The sequence below is a fragment of the Rhinoderma darwinii genome, chromosome 5 (assembly GCF_050947455.1).
Source record: "Rhinoderma darwinii isolate aRhiDar2 chromosome 5, aRhiDar2.hap1, whole genome shotgun sequence".
NCBI lineage: Eukaryota > Metazoa > Chordata > Amphibia > Anura > Rhinodermatidae > Rhinoderma > Rhinoderma darwinii.
Window position 1 is genome coordinate 317,552,775 of NC_134691.1, and position 17,744 is coordinate 317,570,518.

The 17,744-nt window shown below is 40.6% G+C and overlaps 1 protein-coding gene across 1 annotated transcript in view; it reads right to left on the bottom strand.

Moving 5' to 3' along the window:
- APBB1IP (amyloid beta precursor protein binding family B member 1 interacting protein) overlaps nucleotides 1-16,358 on the bottom strand; it is a 54,547-nt gene extending 38,189 nt beyond the window's left edge. The window contains exons 1-6 of the mRNA XM_075828719.1: nucleotides 16,287-16,358; nucleotides 9,776-9,863; nucleotides 8,346-8,623; nucleotides 7,445-7,522; nucleotides 2,733-2,892; nucleotides 1,457-1,578 (exon numbers count right to left, since the gene is read on the bottom strand). Coding sequence (XP_075684834.1) covers nucleotides 1,457-1,578; nucleotides 2,733-2,892; nucleotides 7,445-7,522; nucleotides 8,346-8,623; nucleotides 9,776-9,863; nucleotides 16,287-16,358 — 798 coding nt within the window. The remainder of the gene's footprint in view (nucleotides 1-1,456; nucleotides 1,579-2,732; nucleotides 2,893-7,444; nucleotides 7,523-8,345; nucleotides 8,624-9,775; nucleotides 9,864-16,286) is intronic.
- Between the last annotated feature and the right edge of the window lie 1,386 nt (nucleotides 16,359-17,744).

A 17,744-nucleotide genomic window follows, 5' to 3' on the forward strand; every position in this document is an offset into this window, starting at 1 on the left:
CGGCATGTACCACATCCCCTTTAATGTTTACCCAGGCATAGCGCCATTTTATTATTGTGGTTGTGGCTGTGTATAGTACTGCAGCTCACAGCAGCTCAGTCCCGCAGCCCATTCATTTATCTGATGGCAGGGGGGCCGGGATCACTCCCCTCATGAATACACCAGACTCATAACTATAAACCCGCATTGTTCTTTGACTTTTATTAGCCAGATGTCAAAATATTTTTTGTGCTGTTTGGACTTATAGGAGAACGGACCTATCCCGATTCTATGCACCATAGTATATTGCCAGATCCGCTTTAAACATCACATTTTATAGATTTGTGATCAAATAGATGACATTTTCAAAACTGCATAAAAATAATTCCTTTTCATTTAAAGAAGAACCGTCACCTCTCCTGACTGGTCTGTTTTTGTAAATACTTGTATTCCCCATGAAATATCAATTCTAGAGCATCTTTTCTTGGAATTCTGCATTGTGCGGTTCCTCCCTTATATTCCTAGAAATTGAATATATTGATAACTGGGTGTTGCCATTTCCCTTGTCAATGGGGCAAATCCATACACAGTGTGACACAGTCCAACCAGTACAGACAGTATCATAGTGTGTTGGGACACGTCCCTTGACAAGGGAAATAGTAACACCCTTTTGTCAATTAAAAAAAAAAATCTGTTGAAGTTAGAGTTAATGTTTAACTCCTTAAAAATGTACTTATTAGTGATACAGAGAATTAAAGGTTCTCCTGACTCACTTCTTCCAGATCATGACACCAATATGGCATTGCCTTAATGGTCCTGGTTGCATGTGGAAAGACTCCCTCCACTGAATGTCACAGGACTTGGCAAGTAGAGGACAGAGTTTTTTGTATCATGATCTGGGGGACACAAACCGGGAGAACCCGCTATTCTCTGCATTGCAACAGCCTAGATACGTTTTGAGAGTTAGGGTATGTTCACACGGCGGGGGTCCGTAACGGCTGAAATTACGGGGATGTTTCAGCCTGAAAACATCCCCGTAATTTCAGCCGTACCGGCATGTGCAGGCGCTTGAACGCCGCGTCAATTACGGCCGTAATTAGCGCTGCTATTCATTGGAGTCAATGAATAGCGGCTCCAATTACGGCCAAAGAAGTGACAGGTCACTTCTTTGACGCGGGCGTCTAGTTACGCGCCGTCATTTGACAGCGGCGCGTAAATATACGCCTCGTGTGAACAGACAAACGTCTGCCCATTGCTTTCAATGGGCAGATGTTTGTCAGCGCTATTGAGGCGCTATTTTCAGATGTAATTCGGGGCCAAAACGCCCGAATTACGTCCGTAAATAGGCCGTGTGAACATACCCTTAGAAAGTCAACTTCGACAAAGAAAAGTATTTAACAAGGAGTTATACATTAAATGGTATGGAAAACTTATGATACTTACAGATTAATGAATACATTTACACCCGGGTACATACCTGAGGGTTTTTAAACACAGCATATTTTTCAGATTTCTTCACAAAGTAAATTTTGTTTTCACTATCTCTTGTCCAGTCTGAAAGGATTTCCACTATGTTTTCATGGTCCTCAAAAAATCTCTCTGGATGAAAAAATGAAGATGCATTAATATTCTGCCATTCTAGTCCTCCACCCAGCCAAATCCATTTTCTTGCCCCAAGGTGGCCGTTCTACAGTATTCAGTACTAGTATATTAAAAATATCCAGATAAGGGCTCATACACATGGCAATGCTAAGTTCATAAAGCTTGTCCAGCAGCACACTGGGACTACACAGCTCTATAATGGACCTTTAGGCAATCCGCATACTGCTATATAGTGCCCACATGTGGGACCGTATTCTCCCCTTGAAGCAATACCTCTAGAGTGTAATAACTCTGCAATACGGCATGTTTTGGTGCATGCCACAATTTTTGTCATTACTAGGTACTTCCGTGTGAATATGTGGAGGTAGAGAATGAACCTATAGAATTTTATGGATACTGTATCCCATATGCGTGCAACATTTATCTGTAATATGACTGGGTGTATGAGGCCCAATATTAGGTTCACATCATGTTTATGGGCTGTGTGAGAAGTATATATTTGTTTACCACAATACAATATGTATATTCTGACGTACCCATACTATTCTATGGGATAGATATTTGCCAATAGAGTGTCTTTTTGGCATATGCTGGACAAATATATATCTGGCTACTGTTTTGTGCAATATTCCAAGTCAGCACCCCGAAAAATACATTACACTACAGTATACTTTTTTTAGTTTTTATTATTAACAAATCAAAATCAAAGGGCAGACGTATCAGCATACTTGCCTACAGCTGAATCTCACATCATGGGACATTTTAAGCCCCACCCATTCTGTCCAGTCACACCCCCAAATGCCCCTTTAAAAACAAATTAGCATAAACTCCACCCTTTTAAACATATATCACAATCCTGATGTGAACGGAGCTTTAGTTGGTCAGGACAATAGCTGAATAAGCTTTAAATGTGACTTTCTATTTTCTTCTCACGGTGAAGAGAATTTATAGACTAGAAACTTGTCTAAGTGGAGGTTGATTCTATAAATAATGATTGTTGTGATTTAATAATTGATAATTTTCCCTTGCACTTCCTATTCTACCAATGGTGACTTTGACATACACATAATAACAACTTGAGATCTCATAAAATCCTGAAACATTTGCATATTATTTCAGCAAATCTTTCCGTTAATCATCAAAGTATTTACCAATCTGCAGCTCTGGATTTTCCTCATATAAACACCACTCAACTGCAAAGTCACAGTGAGCCTTCTCAAACATGTTGTCCAGGATTTCACGGACAGTTTGGCGTTGATCCACCATTAAGGTCTTGGTGCTGCTGTCTGTCATGTGAACCTTAACAATCAGCTGGAGACAAAAGCAAAATGGTCATGTACTGTGGAGGTGGAAAAGCTAATTTACTCCATATTAATAGATGAACATTGGACCTTATATGTCCGAGCTAATGTGGAGAAAAGATAAAGACGTAAGACATAGTAACCAATAACAACTTCCAAATCCCTAGGCAGGCAGCCAGTAGATCCAGATCTACTGGTAGGGTAGATCTTGTATAGGCTCTGAGAAGAGCTTCAGTTCAACAATGAAGACTCTTCAGTCCACAGGTGGTGGACTAAAGCAGCAGTAGATACTAAATGGACCCTTTTATTATTACAGTAGATCTCTACCTCACCAAGGTTTTCTAAGCTGCATAGAAAAAAAAGACGAGCTAAAGTCTACCTTTCTATGGTTGACTTAGGTTCTGATCTTAGGTTACAGTAGCCCAGCAGAAGATAACCTTCTCTGTAGCTGACTTTGGACCATGAGGGTATGTTCACACGTAGTCAACAAAAACGTCTGAAAATCCAGAGCTGTTTTCAAGGGAAAACAGACCCTGCTTTTCTGACGTTTTTTTACCAACTCGCATTTTTCGCGGCGTTTTTCACGCCGTTTTCGCGGCGTTTTTTACGTCCGTTTTTGGAGCTGCTTTCATTGGAGTCTATGAGAAAACAGCTCCAAAAACGTCCAAAGAAGTGTCCTGCACTTCTTTTGACGAGACTGTATTTTTACGCGTCGTCGTTTGACAGCTGTCAAACGACGACGCGTAAATAACAGGTCGTCTGCACAGTACGTCGGCAAACCCATTCAAATGAATGGGCAGATGTTTGCCGACGTATTTGAGACGTATTTCCAGACGTAAAACGAGGCAAAATACGCCTCGTATACGTCTGAAATTTGGCCGTGTGAACATACCCTAATACTTACTACTTGTTTTTTTTTAGGTTAACTTTAATGGTGTAGATCACTCTCTCCCTTACAGGAAAATCAACTTTAGCCTAGAAATGAGGCGAATATTATGAAATATATAGGAAACAGGAAATATTAATGAAAACAGCAGAAAGTGCAAAACAGCATGTGAAATTCTCTAAACTTTACTTCTGTTAAAAGTTTAATGAAAATTTGGACACAGCTTAGAATTGCATATGTGTGGATTTTAGAATTAGTTCTCTTTTTTTTTATAGTGACACTGAGAGTATATGTAAAACGTCTTATTTGCTTTACAAATATTTCACAAAATAGCAATCGCCATCCCGGTATTGCTGTGTGAAATCATGGTCCTTGATCAGATGCCAACTAGGGTACTATTCAGCTCAGTTCAAATATCTTTAAGTCTGAAGCTGGCTATACGCATAAGATAAAAGACCTGATCCTGTTGATTTAGGCATTACGGACGACTCTCTTATTTGTGTGGGGGCCTCTCGACTTTCCCCTTAATGGCAAATGTTGGGGAAAAGAGGGATCAGACAAGTTGGATTTCAACATGCCAGATCCTTTGTTCCCTTCAGAAAAAAGCTTGTGCCTCTTTCCCCATTTAAATAAACACACTTGCTCACCCAAACAGAGTGTAATAACCAGCGGCTTGTGAACCCACTGTGCTACTTGACTTAGGGCAACCTCTAAGGGCGTTATCTATGTAGCCTCCCCGGTATTCACCCTTTAAGCCCCATACGGGGATCTGTAGTTCACTGCAGGGAGACTACCAGATCACTGCCTGTTGAGTTGGTCCCGGTGTGAGTAGCAGCTGGCCCAGCGGACCAGGAGACAACGGTGAAATACACCGTGGGTGCAGACACCGGCAGATGGTACCTTGACAAACGGGTGTAGATCTGAAGTCACAGTTTGTAACAGGTACAAGGTCTCAGCCACAGGTAGCAGGATATAGACTGGCAGCTAGTAGCAGGATACAGACTGGCAGCAGGTAGCGTGATACAGACTGGTAGCAGGTAGCAGGATACAGACTAATAGCAGGTAGCGAGATGCAAACAGGATCCTTTGCAAGAAACAACTAAGTTGCACCAAAGTTGCTCAGATGCCAGGTGATCAGAGGAGCTGCCTTAAATAAGTCCAGAGCAGCAGGGATTGGTTGGAGAGCATTGTGAATGTGCCCACTGGCCCTTTAAGAGACAGCCATAGAGCGCGTGCGCGCCCTATGGGACATGCGGCCACGAGCAGCAGAGCGACCAAGCAGCCGCCAGCCACATGCGCAGTCCCTGTATGGCGGAACAAATAGCTCCTGAAAGTGTGTAGTACAGACCCATAGGCAATACATGTGCCATATGCTGCCTCTGTGATGGAGCGTGCCACAATATTTTTTCTCATGGATTCTTTTGGAATCTGAGGCAGATGGACTTACAGAATGGGCCCATTCAATTTTTTGGGTCTGTATTATGGATCCATATCTCAATGATCTATAATAGGTTGTGTGTATAAGAGGGTCTTTCACCTGTTCTGGGAAAGCAACCATTTTCTTGATACTGGGTGGCCCTGAGTGGTTATCACTTTTCCAGCCATGTGAAGCATTACTTAGGGGACCTATGCTACAGCGGGGGTAACGTTCACATTTCATGATTTGCACCAACTCCTGTGTGTACTTGCTCTTACAAAATGTAAGAAGGAAATATTTCAGGAGGAGAAACATCTTTCTACTGAAGCACCCGCAGAGCAGAGTTGTGTAAATGAAGATATTAGCAATATATAAATTATAAACGTATAAACTGTATAGTAAAACAATGTATACATTCTATTGAGAATGAGTGATGCGAGATATTACAGAGTATTGTGACCTCACGGCACCTGCAGATGTAGCCTGGCACTTCCTACTGCTGGTTTTACTAGGTCAAACGATATAACGGTTCTTCTATTTCTGCCGCTGTCAGAGATTTATTTTGCTGCAGATGCGTCCTGAAGACATACAGCTGCAGATAAAGTACTGGTGGGATGTATATGACCCCAAGCCACCAGCTGGGCACCACTCATCATCTGCTGATGCTTGGTTAAACTGATGAGAAATTGTAATGTCAAGAATGTATGAAGTGTCAAAGTATCCCATAGTATTCTGTACTATTATTACTGAAACATACCAGAAACAAAAAACCGCTAGCATGGTCTGGTTTCACGGGCAACAAAGGTTGGATCCTTACCAACCGTGTTGTCATGAAATACTTGGCTGGGCTAACACATTGTATTTGAGCAGCATTTATTGATGCACTTTGGTTTATGGTTTTCTTGCCAGATCTGGCAATTTAATGGTGCAGAATATCTTTTGTGGCCATGGAATATTCTGGCACTCCCTGGTTGCCTAAATGGTCAGTCCACCACTGATCAGCAAACTATAGCCTATTGGAAAATCCTGTGGTCTGCTGATCGACAGCAGGGGCACAATTACCAAATATATTCTTTAAGAAACCTACAAAATGTGACCAAAGGTTGGAGAAATAGTGAAATACACATTTAGGTAGGTATGACCAGCAGAGGGAATATTCCAGATGACCAGGTAACTCATAACTCCACTCGGTGCTGCCACTGATAATGTCTATGGGCATTGCGGTAAAAATGTAGCAATCCATATGTTGACTCTGATAACTTGCTGCAGCGTGATATCACCCAACAAAAGCCATTGAAAAGGCATTGAAAAAGTCAAGTTATAGTTTCTTGCCACCGTCTATTTAAGATAAAGTCATAGAGTCAAGATAAAGTTGGCTACATCTGTACCAAATTTTTCTCATATAATTGATCAATTAAGAACAAGACCTTAAAGGGGTCATCTGCTTTAAGCAATCCTTTAATTGTTAAATGAAAAGCTAGTCACAGGGTATGCCGCTGCTTGAACCCAGCGATCTACTGTGATCTGTGGAGGATCTTAGCAGCAAGTGTTCAATTTCACTTCTGCCCCCTTGTGGGGCAAATGAAGCATTACACACTCCTCTTTGAAATCAATAGGCTGTCTGTGTAATACAGGGACAATGATCCTCCAACGTGATTATTTATAGTCACTCTCCACTCTGGTTAATAGGGAAATCTATCAATTAATTTAGAATTCCCTAATAGGGTATTTGACAATGGCTTTAAAGGAAGACAACTCCTTTGACCAGTGACAACTGATGGACCAAATTTCCACTAATGATCATTTTGTCGGACTGTTGACGTAACATGGTAGGGAATGCAAGATCTTCTTGGAAACTGGATAATCTAAAAGCATTTTGTTTCTACCAACAAGATTTTTAACTTTTTTGTCAAAATTCATGTCAAAGTATTTAAACTTGTTGGACTAGAGTTCCTTAAAACCACTGGAGGAGATGATTCTGAGGACCACCCTCCATTAGAACATGTGTGCGTCCACTTTTAATTGCGTCGTAGTAATTGATGATATCATTGCATATCATCAATAAGGTCTAATGGGTTATTTGGGAATCATCCCATTAGAGATAGACCCTACTAGTAAGTGGTTGGCTCCAAAGAAAGCTCTAAACGGGGTTGTCTTTTGATGGATTTTGGTGGCACATTATATTGTCAGAGCCTGGGCCCACTGGAAGATCCTCTAATATTATAGTGGAGCAGTGTATTTTTTTTTTGCCTTACTTACTTTTTTAACTTTGGCTTCCTTCATTTTGCCCAAAGCGTGCATTATTTTGTCAGCTTTGACTTTTGACTCTTCTTCATCCTACAATAAATTATAGCAAAAAAGTAAAATAATTTCCCTTTTCTGGTAAAACTGAACAAATTACATAACATGCAAACTTTTTTTTAAACTGGGACGTCTTAAAAAAAACAATGTTCATTAAGAAAATATATCAATAAATATTATTTTAAAACTTTTCCATGAGCTTATGAAGTTTGCTACAACTGCTGTTTTCAGTTCTCTTTCTAAGACACACTTTAGCCATGTATGCAAAACACAATAAATCAGGAGCCCAATGGGGAGCATGTGATGTTTGTCAAAATCAGTGGTGGGCAATTAATGGCCTGGAGTGAGTCGGACTGCTAGGATCACCACCACTTACAAAGAAAAGGTCCCATGTCCCTGTTTGCAGGTGCAGTTACCCTCTATTATATAAAACGTTGCATGTCTCATTATAAATTGACAATGGCATACTCTATACTTGTAGTATATGTGTAGCATTTTATCACTTAAGGCAGTGTTTGTGACATGTATTCCATTGTTGGGACCCCCAGCGATCAGCTGTAATCTGTTAGGAAACCCTTCAGCAAGTGTTCATTTCCCCTGCAGTGCCACCTTAGGAGAAATGATGCATTACACAGTTTCCATTTAAATCAATGGGCTGTTCATGTAATGCTTTAACTAATAGATAAAGACAGTCTGTATGCGGACTATCATATATTGACTTAGTTTTCTAAAACTAACATCCACTTTAGGAGAGATACATGTAATCACATTTTTTCGAATTATAAGAGCACATAGACAATTTCCACATAGTTATCCATAACAACTTTGTAAAAATGCCGCCTCTCTTTATCTTTTCTACCTGAGTTTTTGGTTCTTCAGGATCAGGAGGTGGAGGAGGAAGATCCATTTCCCATGCACTAGGGGGTGGTGGGGGGAGAGAAGAGAAGTCATCCATGGAACCAGTGGGAAAATTATCAGTATCGTTAGGATAATATTTGCTTAAGGTTTCCACATTAGGGAAGGGAGGTGTACTATTGTAGCTTTGACTATTTGCTTTCATTTCAGCATCTTTGCAGTCAGCCACAAGGTCAGCCATTAAAGTGTCCAGATCATTGTCTTCAAGGGCATTAAGTGACTCTGTAAAAAAAGAAAAAAAATCTGAAATATATGTAATATGTTATCTACATCTTCCAACATTTTGTTAAATGAAACAATTTAAGACTTTAAAGGAAATTTTCACATTTGAAACCAATTTATTTGTATCAATGCATCTAGTGAAAAATTAAGCAACTTTGCAAATAGTCTTAATTAATAATGTCCTATTAATTCCTTTCTAGAGTTCGTTTACAGACGTATATGTCTCCATAGTAACAGACAGCAAACAAACCCTGTGTAGTCAGATTCTTTTCCAGCCTTTCTTAAACTTCTTGCTAATGTACTCTACCAATGTAAGTTAGCAAAATGTAAGGGACAGATGGAAGGGAGTATTGCATGTGTATTAAATATGTATTACATTTGCACCACTTCGCCTCCATTGGCTTGCTTTATATGCTAAAAAGTAAGTAGTGTTGCATGCATGTAATGTCCACAGCCGTGGACCGTCGTTCTAACTTACCCCCCAACGGCCACGGCCATGGACGAGTGAGTGCTAGGTAACATCTCCCTCCTGAGAGACGCCGGGATTCACTTCCGCATCACTGTACTGGCTCCCGTAGGGTGCGCGCGGACACTCGCGCCAGGCCTTAAAGGACCAGTACACGCACATGTCAGAAATCTGTAATTAATACATAATTCCCCTGGACTATATAAAGGGCTCTGCCCTTTCACCCATTGCCTGAGCATTGTCGTGTTTACCCGTGTTAGTCTTGCAAATGGTCATTTAGTGTTTTCCTTTTCCCAATGTTCCTGTGCCCTGCTACCTGTGTCCTGTATCCCGTGCGATACCTTCTTTCGTATCTTTAAAGAGTTGGAGTCGTGTGCTGCTTGCGTCCACGCCTGCTGTGTTACACTGCTGCCAAGGTCCCATCTGAGCCTAGCCAGGTTACTACTGTCTGAACTACCACAGGTACCCTTGTGCTCGGACTATAGACTTTGTCCTGGTACCCTGTTTGGCCAGCTGCTATCCCGCTACGGCGGTATGGCCCAGTGGGTACACAAACTCACAGATCGTGACAATGCAGTTAGGTCATGCTGCATGTCAAGTTCAGAATCTAAATTTAGATTACTGATCAATAATAAAAACCCTAGAAATTCATTAAATGTACTGTATGTGCATATAAGAGTACGTACCATTTAAGTCTTTGAACCCAAAGGAAAAGTTCATCTCAGTTTCTGTGGTTATGGCTTTCATAGGTGGGTCACTTTCTATACCCAGGCTCTGTAAATACGTAAAATGAAAAAACATAAGACTATGTTATCTGTAACCTCTCCTTCATATCTATCTATCTATCTATCTATCTATCTATCTATCTATCTATCTATCTATCTATCTATCTATCTATCTATCTATCTATCTATCTATCTATCTATCTATCTATCTATCTATCTATCTATCTATCTATCCCATATCTATCTATCTATCTATCTATCTATCTATCTATCTATCTATCTATCTATCTATCTATCTATCTATCTATCTATCTATCTATCTATCTATCTATCTATCATCTATCTATCGTTCGTATGGCAGGGGTAAAAACGTCATCCTACATTTTTTTTTATCCTCTAGGCATTGATGATGTCTTTTTTTAGGTCGGTTTCATATTAGCATAATACAGTGCATCTTTGTGCCCACATTGTGGCCATACGTCCCAGCTCGGCCTTGTGTCTGATAATCTGAACAAATAATATCATATGTACTACTATAATAGGTGCTACTATGATACTATTAGTTTGGGTCATCATATTTCACTGGGATAGTGCCTGAATTTTAGAGGCTGCATTGGAGACTTAAACTAATCACTGGGTATATTGTATCCAATTGAAAAATATAACTTTTGTTATACTAAAAATATGCACAACCATGTCCACATATAAGACAATGTAGTTCAATGACCACACAACAAAACTACAAACATAGGGATACTGATATGTTCATGTTGAGGAGGGACTCGTCTTTACTTATAATGAATTGAACCTAGGGTTTATGTGGGGATACTCTGACAATACTTCGCACTGACACCAATACATCCCCCTGTCTACTGTAAAAATCAGTATCCCTATGTTGGTGGTTTTGCTGTGTGGTCATTGAACCACCTAATCCTATATGTGGACAACTTATGTGACATAGGGGACATTGTATAACAATTGTATATATTAATATTATCTGTTCGCAACCCTTTAGCTTTTTTGCTGCTTACACCATTTTATTTGATAGAGGGTTTGGGGGAGGGGAATTATTAATTTGGTTATATAGCTTCTCTTTGTATCTGAGATAATTCTGTCAAAACTCTCACCTGCTACAATTTCTTTATTAATAACTTATGGCGGTATTGTAATAACAGTTTTATTAGAGGCCTGCCACAGCTTGCCGGGTGTCTAGTCACATCCCTGCTTCAATAGTCACAGTTTCTCTTTGTTAATATTATCTTTAAAATGTACATCCTGTTTTTTTTGTATTTTTTGTAAAACCTAAAATTAGTGCCCTGACAGAAGAAATATTACACCAAGGCCTAATAAGGTAAATTTCAGACTTACTCAGCCGGGTCCACTCTGCTTGATGTAAAATTTGAAACAAAAAAAGGTGAGTTGCACTTTAAGATTAGTTGAATAGCATGCCGTATGTAAATGTGAGTCATACACAGAGGAGAAAAGGCGCAGTTCTCATTTGCGTCATTTATTTAGTTCACCATGGAAGCCATGACGCTGTGTCGTATCCTTAATACAATGGATACAAATGGTGGCCAATGGACCCGTTTGACGTACAATGGGGTCCATTGGTGTTCCATTATGGTTTCCATCAATCTGACAACAAGATTAGCACTGCATTCTGCACTATTCTTACTGTCAAAAGTGACGTAACTGCCGACGGAGAGGTTTAACGGCAGTGTAAACAGACATTTATCGCATATCCACAGGACATGTCATAACTGTCTGATAGATGCGGGCCAGGCCTCTGGTACCTGCACCTATAAGGCTATGTTCACATGGTGGATTTTGCTTGGTGGGTCCTGCTGCAAAATCTGCCGCAGAATTATTCCTGCTGTGGGCAGGAAGATTCCAACTCCCACCAACTTCAATTGGATGTTTGTGCGAAGATCGAGCAGGACGCTTCTTTTGTCCGCTAGCTGAAAAAATCAGGTAGTGGGAAAAAGAAGCGTCCGCCTACCATTGAAATGGGAGGGCCTAACTAGAACGGGGCCCCCTTACCACCGTCTTACCTTATCCCATTTCTAATGTTCTCTGGCGAGGTGGTCGGGAGTACGGAAACAGCTAAGTTCGCTGAGCTACTCTGTTTCTGGAACTCCCATAGAAGTTAATGGGAGCTACGGAAATAGCAAAAGTTTCCATAACTCCTATTCCCTTCTTTGGGATTTGCAGAAACATCGTAGTTCAGCGAGATCTTTTATTTCTGTCGGAAATCAGTGAGAGCAAGAAAAGGCAGGATGGTAGTCAGGGGACCCCGTTCTAGAGAAAGGTGTGGTTTCCAGAGGTAGGACCCACATCTATTGGACATTTATGGTATATCCTGTGGACCCCATTAATTGGAATATTGCTCTGTAGAGAAGCAATATACAAACAGTAGAAAAAGCAGAACAGAACATGCTACGAAAGAGGAACAGTAAACTCTTTGCTGGGCATGGATTTGTCAGAACTTATATGGCATTCATTATTTGGATTCCAGAAAGTACCAAGGAAATCTAAGTTACTTGGAAATTTTTAATATCTCTGCTTGATGTTATTATTTGGGAACCTTCATTATTTACTTCTGGGGGATATAAATCTGTCCTGGTCATGTGATGGACACACAGGTGCAAGACACAGCTCTGATAACTGTACTGTAATTGTAACGAGCCGTGCACCTGTGTGTCCATCACATGACCAGAACAGATTTTTATCCATTATAAGTAAACCATAAAGGGTCCTATACAATAAAAACAAGTAGAGATCTTGAAAACTGTGAAATTGGTACAAAAAGTATATTGGAATATTGTATAACTTTTCATCATACAATAAATAAGCGTTGTTCGCTGAAACTCTAATATCCCCTTCATCCCCGGTATTGTGAAGGTATAGCACATTCTATGTTTTCTATAGTTATAGTTATGTGTTAAAGAGTTTTTCCTTTCATTAATTTATATTTATTGATTGGGCACAATATTGGGAGTCCTTTTACAAATTCTCTCACCATTGTCTCCTATAAAGCATTGGAATGCCGGGACACCTATGGCATGGGGACTAGGCACAATTTGACAAAATAAATTAAAGGCGCGCTCCACTGAGAACAGCCCTTTTATATTAGGGCATCTGTAGGATTTCTTATGAATCCTGAAGTATTTTCAACTCCTTTTATTGAGTATTTTCAACCATTCAGTAGTACCAAGGGGAGACTTGTGATGCTTCCCTGGAACTTAGAAAATACTTATCCCTTGTAACAAGTCGAAAAGTGGCTGCATAATCTCTGGGGCAGAATAAAGTCATATTCATGAAAGGATACTGTCATCACAATGTTATTTGGAAGCTTCCCTTTAACGATCACTCCTTAAAGGTTAACTAAACTTTTAAACACTGATCAAAGTTTTGATCGGTTGGGGTCCGAGCGCTGAGACCCCCACGAAACGCTAAAACGAAGCTGCAGAAGCGCTCGGTTCCTGATCGGCTCTTCTCTGGAAAGCTGATCATTTGGTGTATGGAAAGACTAGGAGAAAAGGCGATCAGATATGAAGCGGATCAGCACTCACCTGAGCGCTTCCGCAGCTTCGTTTTAGCGATCGGTGAGGGTCTCAGTGCTCAGACCCCCACTGATCAAAACTTCTGACATGTCACTATGACATGTCAGAAGTTTTTTGAAAGTTTAGTTACCCTTTAATCTGGCTATTTTATCCAACTAGGCCATAAACATACTTGGCTTGGATAAGCGTGCATGTTTATTACAATGGGGAGAGGGGAATACACCGCTGTCAGATTCCCCTAGTAGTGACTTATCTCCCGAGAACAAAAGAATTGGGCTTGTTGAAATCCACCATGGCCAACCCCTCTTTCCCCCGACATCTGGACAGTCGGGGGGCGCCCACACACATGAGATCGACAGTCAAGGCTGCCGAAATCGGGGAGTTCAGGCGTCTTTTTTTCTCAGGTGTATGGCCAGTTTAAGAAACAAGAAAAGTCATGTTTGTAAGGAGTTAGACGTGGGACTCATTATCACTTTAATTTATATGGAAACAACTTTTAGCTTTTTTTTTAGGTCATTTCATAGATCCCATGCACAAGCTGTGATAACATTAATTTATGTTCTTAATTTAGTTGTATAAGATTAGAAGCAGCGCCACTTTTGTCTAGGCTGTCTCTGGTACTGCAGCTCAGCCACATTCACGGGAATGCGATGTAATACCAGATACAGCTCTGTTTCTGGAGAAAAAAAAATCTGATTCTTTGCTTCTAATGTTATACAACCCCTTCAAATTTAGTATTTGCCTCTAGTAGTGTCAAACTCACATCCCAAAAGACCAAGAATCCAAGATCTCTGAGTTTTCCCTACTTGTTTCCCCTGTGGTGTGGCCCCTTTGCTTGTACATGTCTGTGGGAGTTTCTTTATATAGATGACCTTGCTGTTCATGACACAGCTCTTTTGTGATTCCCCATGGTAATAAGATGGGAATCCGTTGCTCTAGAGATGCCCCATGTTCTGTGCATTGCAGTACTGCGATTGTTTAGTGTTAGTGATATTTTGGAGGGGTAAGAGACCAACTGTAACCTTGGCAAAACTTGATTCTCAGTTTTTGCAAAACATTTTTTTTCCCAGTTAATGAATTATCTGTAAAATATGAGGTATGTGCACCATAAGCAAAATGTTGGTGCACCATCTATTATTTCATAGATCTGATAGAGTTAAAATCCCCATGGGCTTATCATAACCTACATGGTCAGGCTAAGGGGTAGGCAGAGTAGGCAACTGCCCAGGGCACCATTAAAGAAGGGGGGTTTGTCATTTATGGGTTAAAAAAAAATTCTCTGCCTTTAAATTTATTTGTATAACTAGTTGCGCACTGTGTCCAAGCTGCAGATAAGGTTGTAGGTGCAGGGATTCAATTAGCAATTCTGTTTAGTACATTGGCGAGGGAACGTTATCTGGCACACGTGAATAAACCTTCACTGTGATGGAGCCTTGAGAAGAGCAGCAGGAGCTCAGATACAAGTAGGTTGGCCAACGAACCTTCATTGAAACCTATTAATATACGACATAAAGTCTTTCTAACCTTTTCTGTAATTCCCGAGAAATATCTGCCCCCATGATCCGCAGGATCCCCAGATAACCTCCAGGAAAATTTTACAGCATATGTATAATAGGCAGATATATATTTAAACATTATAATGGGACTTTTGCCCTGTTAGGAGTCCTGTGCAGAAAAAGACCCCTGACCATAAATACTAAGCCTGTGTTGAAATGTGAGGGTATGTTCAGGCTGGGTTCACACGACCTATTTTCAGACGTAAACGAGGCGTATTATGCCTCGTTTTACGTCTGAAAATAGGGCTACAATACGTCGGCAAACATCTGCCCATTCATTTGAATGGGTTTGCCGACGTACTGTGCAGACAACCTGTCATTTATGCGTCGTCGTTTGACAGCTGTCAAAAGACGACGCGTAAAATTACAGCCTCGTCAAAAGAAGTGCAAGACACTTCTTGGGACGTTTTTGGAGCCGTTTTCTCATAGACTCTATTGAAAACAGCTCCAAAAACGGCCGAAAAAACGGCGCGAAAACGCTGCGAAAACGCTGCGAAAAACGATGCGAAAAACGTGAGTTGCTCAAAAAACGTCTGAAAAGCAGGTGCTGTTTTCCCTTCCCTCACACGCACTAATTACGGACGTAATTCGGGCGTTTTTGCCCCGAAATACGTCCGAAAATAGCGCCTCAATAGCGTTGACAAACATCTGCCCATTGAAAGCAATGGGCAGACGTTTGTCTGTTCACACGAGGTGTATATTTACGCGCCGCTGTCAAATGACGGCGCGTAAATAGACGCCCGCGTCAAAGAAGTGACCTGTCACTTCTTTGGCCGTAATTGGAGCCGTTATTCATTGACTCCAATGAATAGCAGCGCCAATTACGTCCGTAATGGACGCGGCGTTCAAGCGCCTGCACATGCCGTTACGGCTGAAATTACGGGGATGTTTTCAGGCTGAAACATCCCCGTAATTTCAGCCGTTACGGACGCCCGCCGTGTGAACATACCCTAAGAGTTTGGAACATGCAAGTGTTTGCTAAAAAAAAAATAGATTTTCAATTATTTGCTTGTTCACAAAGGGAACACCATGCGTTGACATATTGTGGATTAGGCTTTTAAATAATTTGGCCAGAGTTTAGAATAAATCTGTGTTCGTGGTCCTGAGATACAGCTGCTCCTTACAGTTTGCTGCTGTGATGTCACACGGACTGTTCTTCGCACAATTCGGAAAGGATGCCAAACAGACCGTACCAATTTATTCTCTTTGAAATCCCCTTTGTCAATATTTATCCAGTCTGCAAAGTTTCTGCATGAAAGTGGAACGTACAGTGTGGAATAGGAACAAATGTAGGATTGTGAGGGGTTCTTGCCTGTTTTAAGAGGATGTGGTTCTCTTATTGACAGAACTCACCTGTGTTAACAGGTCCATTTCCCCTAGCAGGTTACTAAACATTTCATCTATTTCTTCACAGGTCTGCTCCATCTGCAGAAAAAAGAAATAAAAATATCAAAGTTACATGTGTGTATGCGACCATCTCGTAATCTCACTTGTTACCAAGAAATCTTGTATTAGCGTTAATAGACAATTGACATACCGTTAATTGACATTTTCCAGTTTGTCAGATAATGAGCAGATTTAATTCATTTACATATTTAATGAATCAAGGACACATGTTCCCGTTTCTATTTACAGTAAATTAATTATAATAATACATTTCTTTTTTTATAATTTCGTTTTACAGATTTGTGTGGAACTGATCCGTAATATGACAACCATAGAATCCTATGGGCCAATACTGGAAAAATCTATAAGAAAAATTGTGACATGCTCCATTGCATCTTGGATTAGAAGCTCTACTTCTAGGAGAGAATATGGTGCTTCACGGCACATGGGGCGTCCACGGATTTGTAATATGGACATCAAGGGGCAACTTGTGCCACTGACATGGTTTGTGAACACGGCACATGAGCCGTTATTTGCTTAAAAAACGTTGTTGTCACCGCACACACAGGACGTATCATAAATAAGGTCAAATACGTTATTTGTGAAGTAACCCAGAAAAAAAGAGTCCCTAATATCAAGTCATTGCCATTAAATGAGGTTGTCTTCTGCTGGACCTCTGATGTCCATTATTGTGCCAGAAGGACCTGGCCCACGGAAGAATCCTCTGGTATTTTGGTTTGCCATTCCGACCCCGCTCTCCCCAATGTTATCATCTGATATCTCTTAACTATGTGTCAGAAGTTTGTTTAATGCAGAATTCCCCTTTTATATTTTTAAAGGTGCCCTATGGTATTGGGAAGGTGAAAAATGTGAATCAAGGTAGATCAAAAAATGGCTAATGTTTTGACACGTTGAGGTGGTGGTAGAAAAGTTTTGACTTTCCATTTCCAAATGTGTAAATGCCAATAAAAAGAAAACAAATGGCACAAGCAAACGGAGTCATTGCTCTATTTATGGTGAGGTCCAACGGTTTGATCACAACTTGCTCCGTTCTGGACTATTTATTTTGGATCGCTTATACGTGTAGATCACGTCGACTGTTCGGTTCTCATTCACCTGTTATAGTGTAATTCAAAAAACCATATAAGCTAACAGAAAAGCCTGCATTATATGTATATACTGCGCAAGTACTGCAAGGGTCCACTTTTCCAGCCCAGTACCCAGTTATATCTCTGTATAGCTGCATCTGTGAACTAGTTTAAAACAAGTTCCAAACTTACATAGTCTGTTTTGACAGTGTGGTATGTTGTAAGAGGCCGGGCAGTGGCTGCGCAGATAGTGGGAATAAAAGTCACCCTCCGAATCTGAAAAGTGCCCTGGTGGAGCTATAGTTATATGACCCAAAACCGATCCGATGGTTGTCTT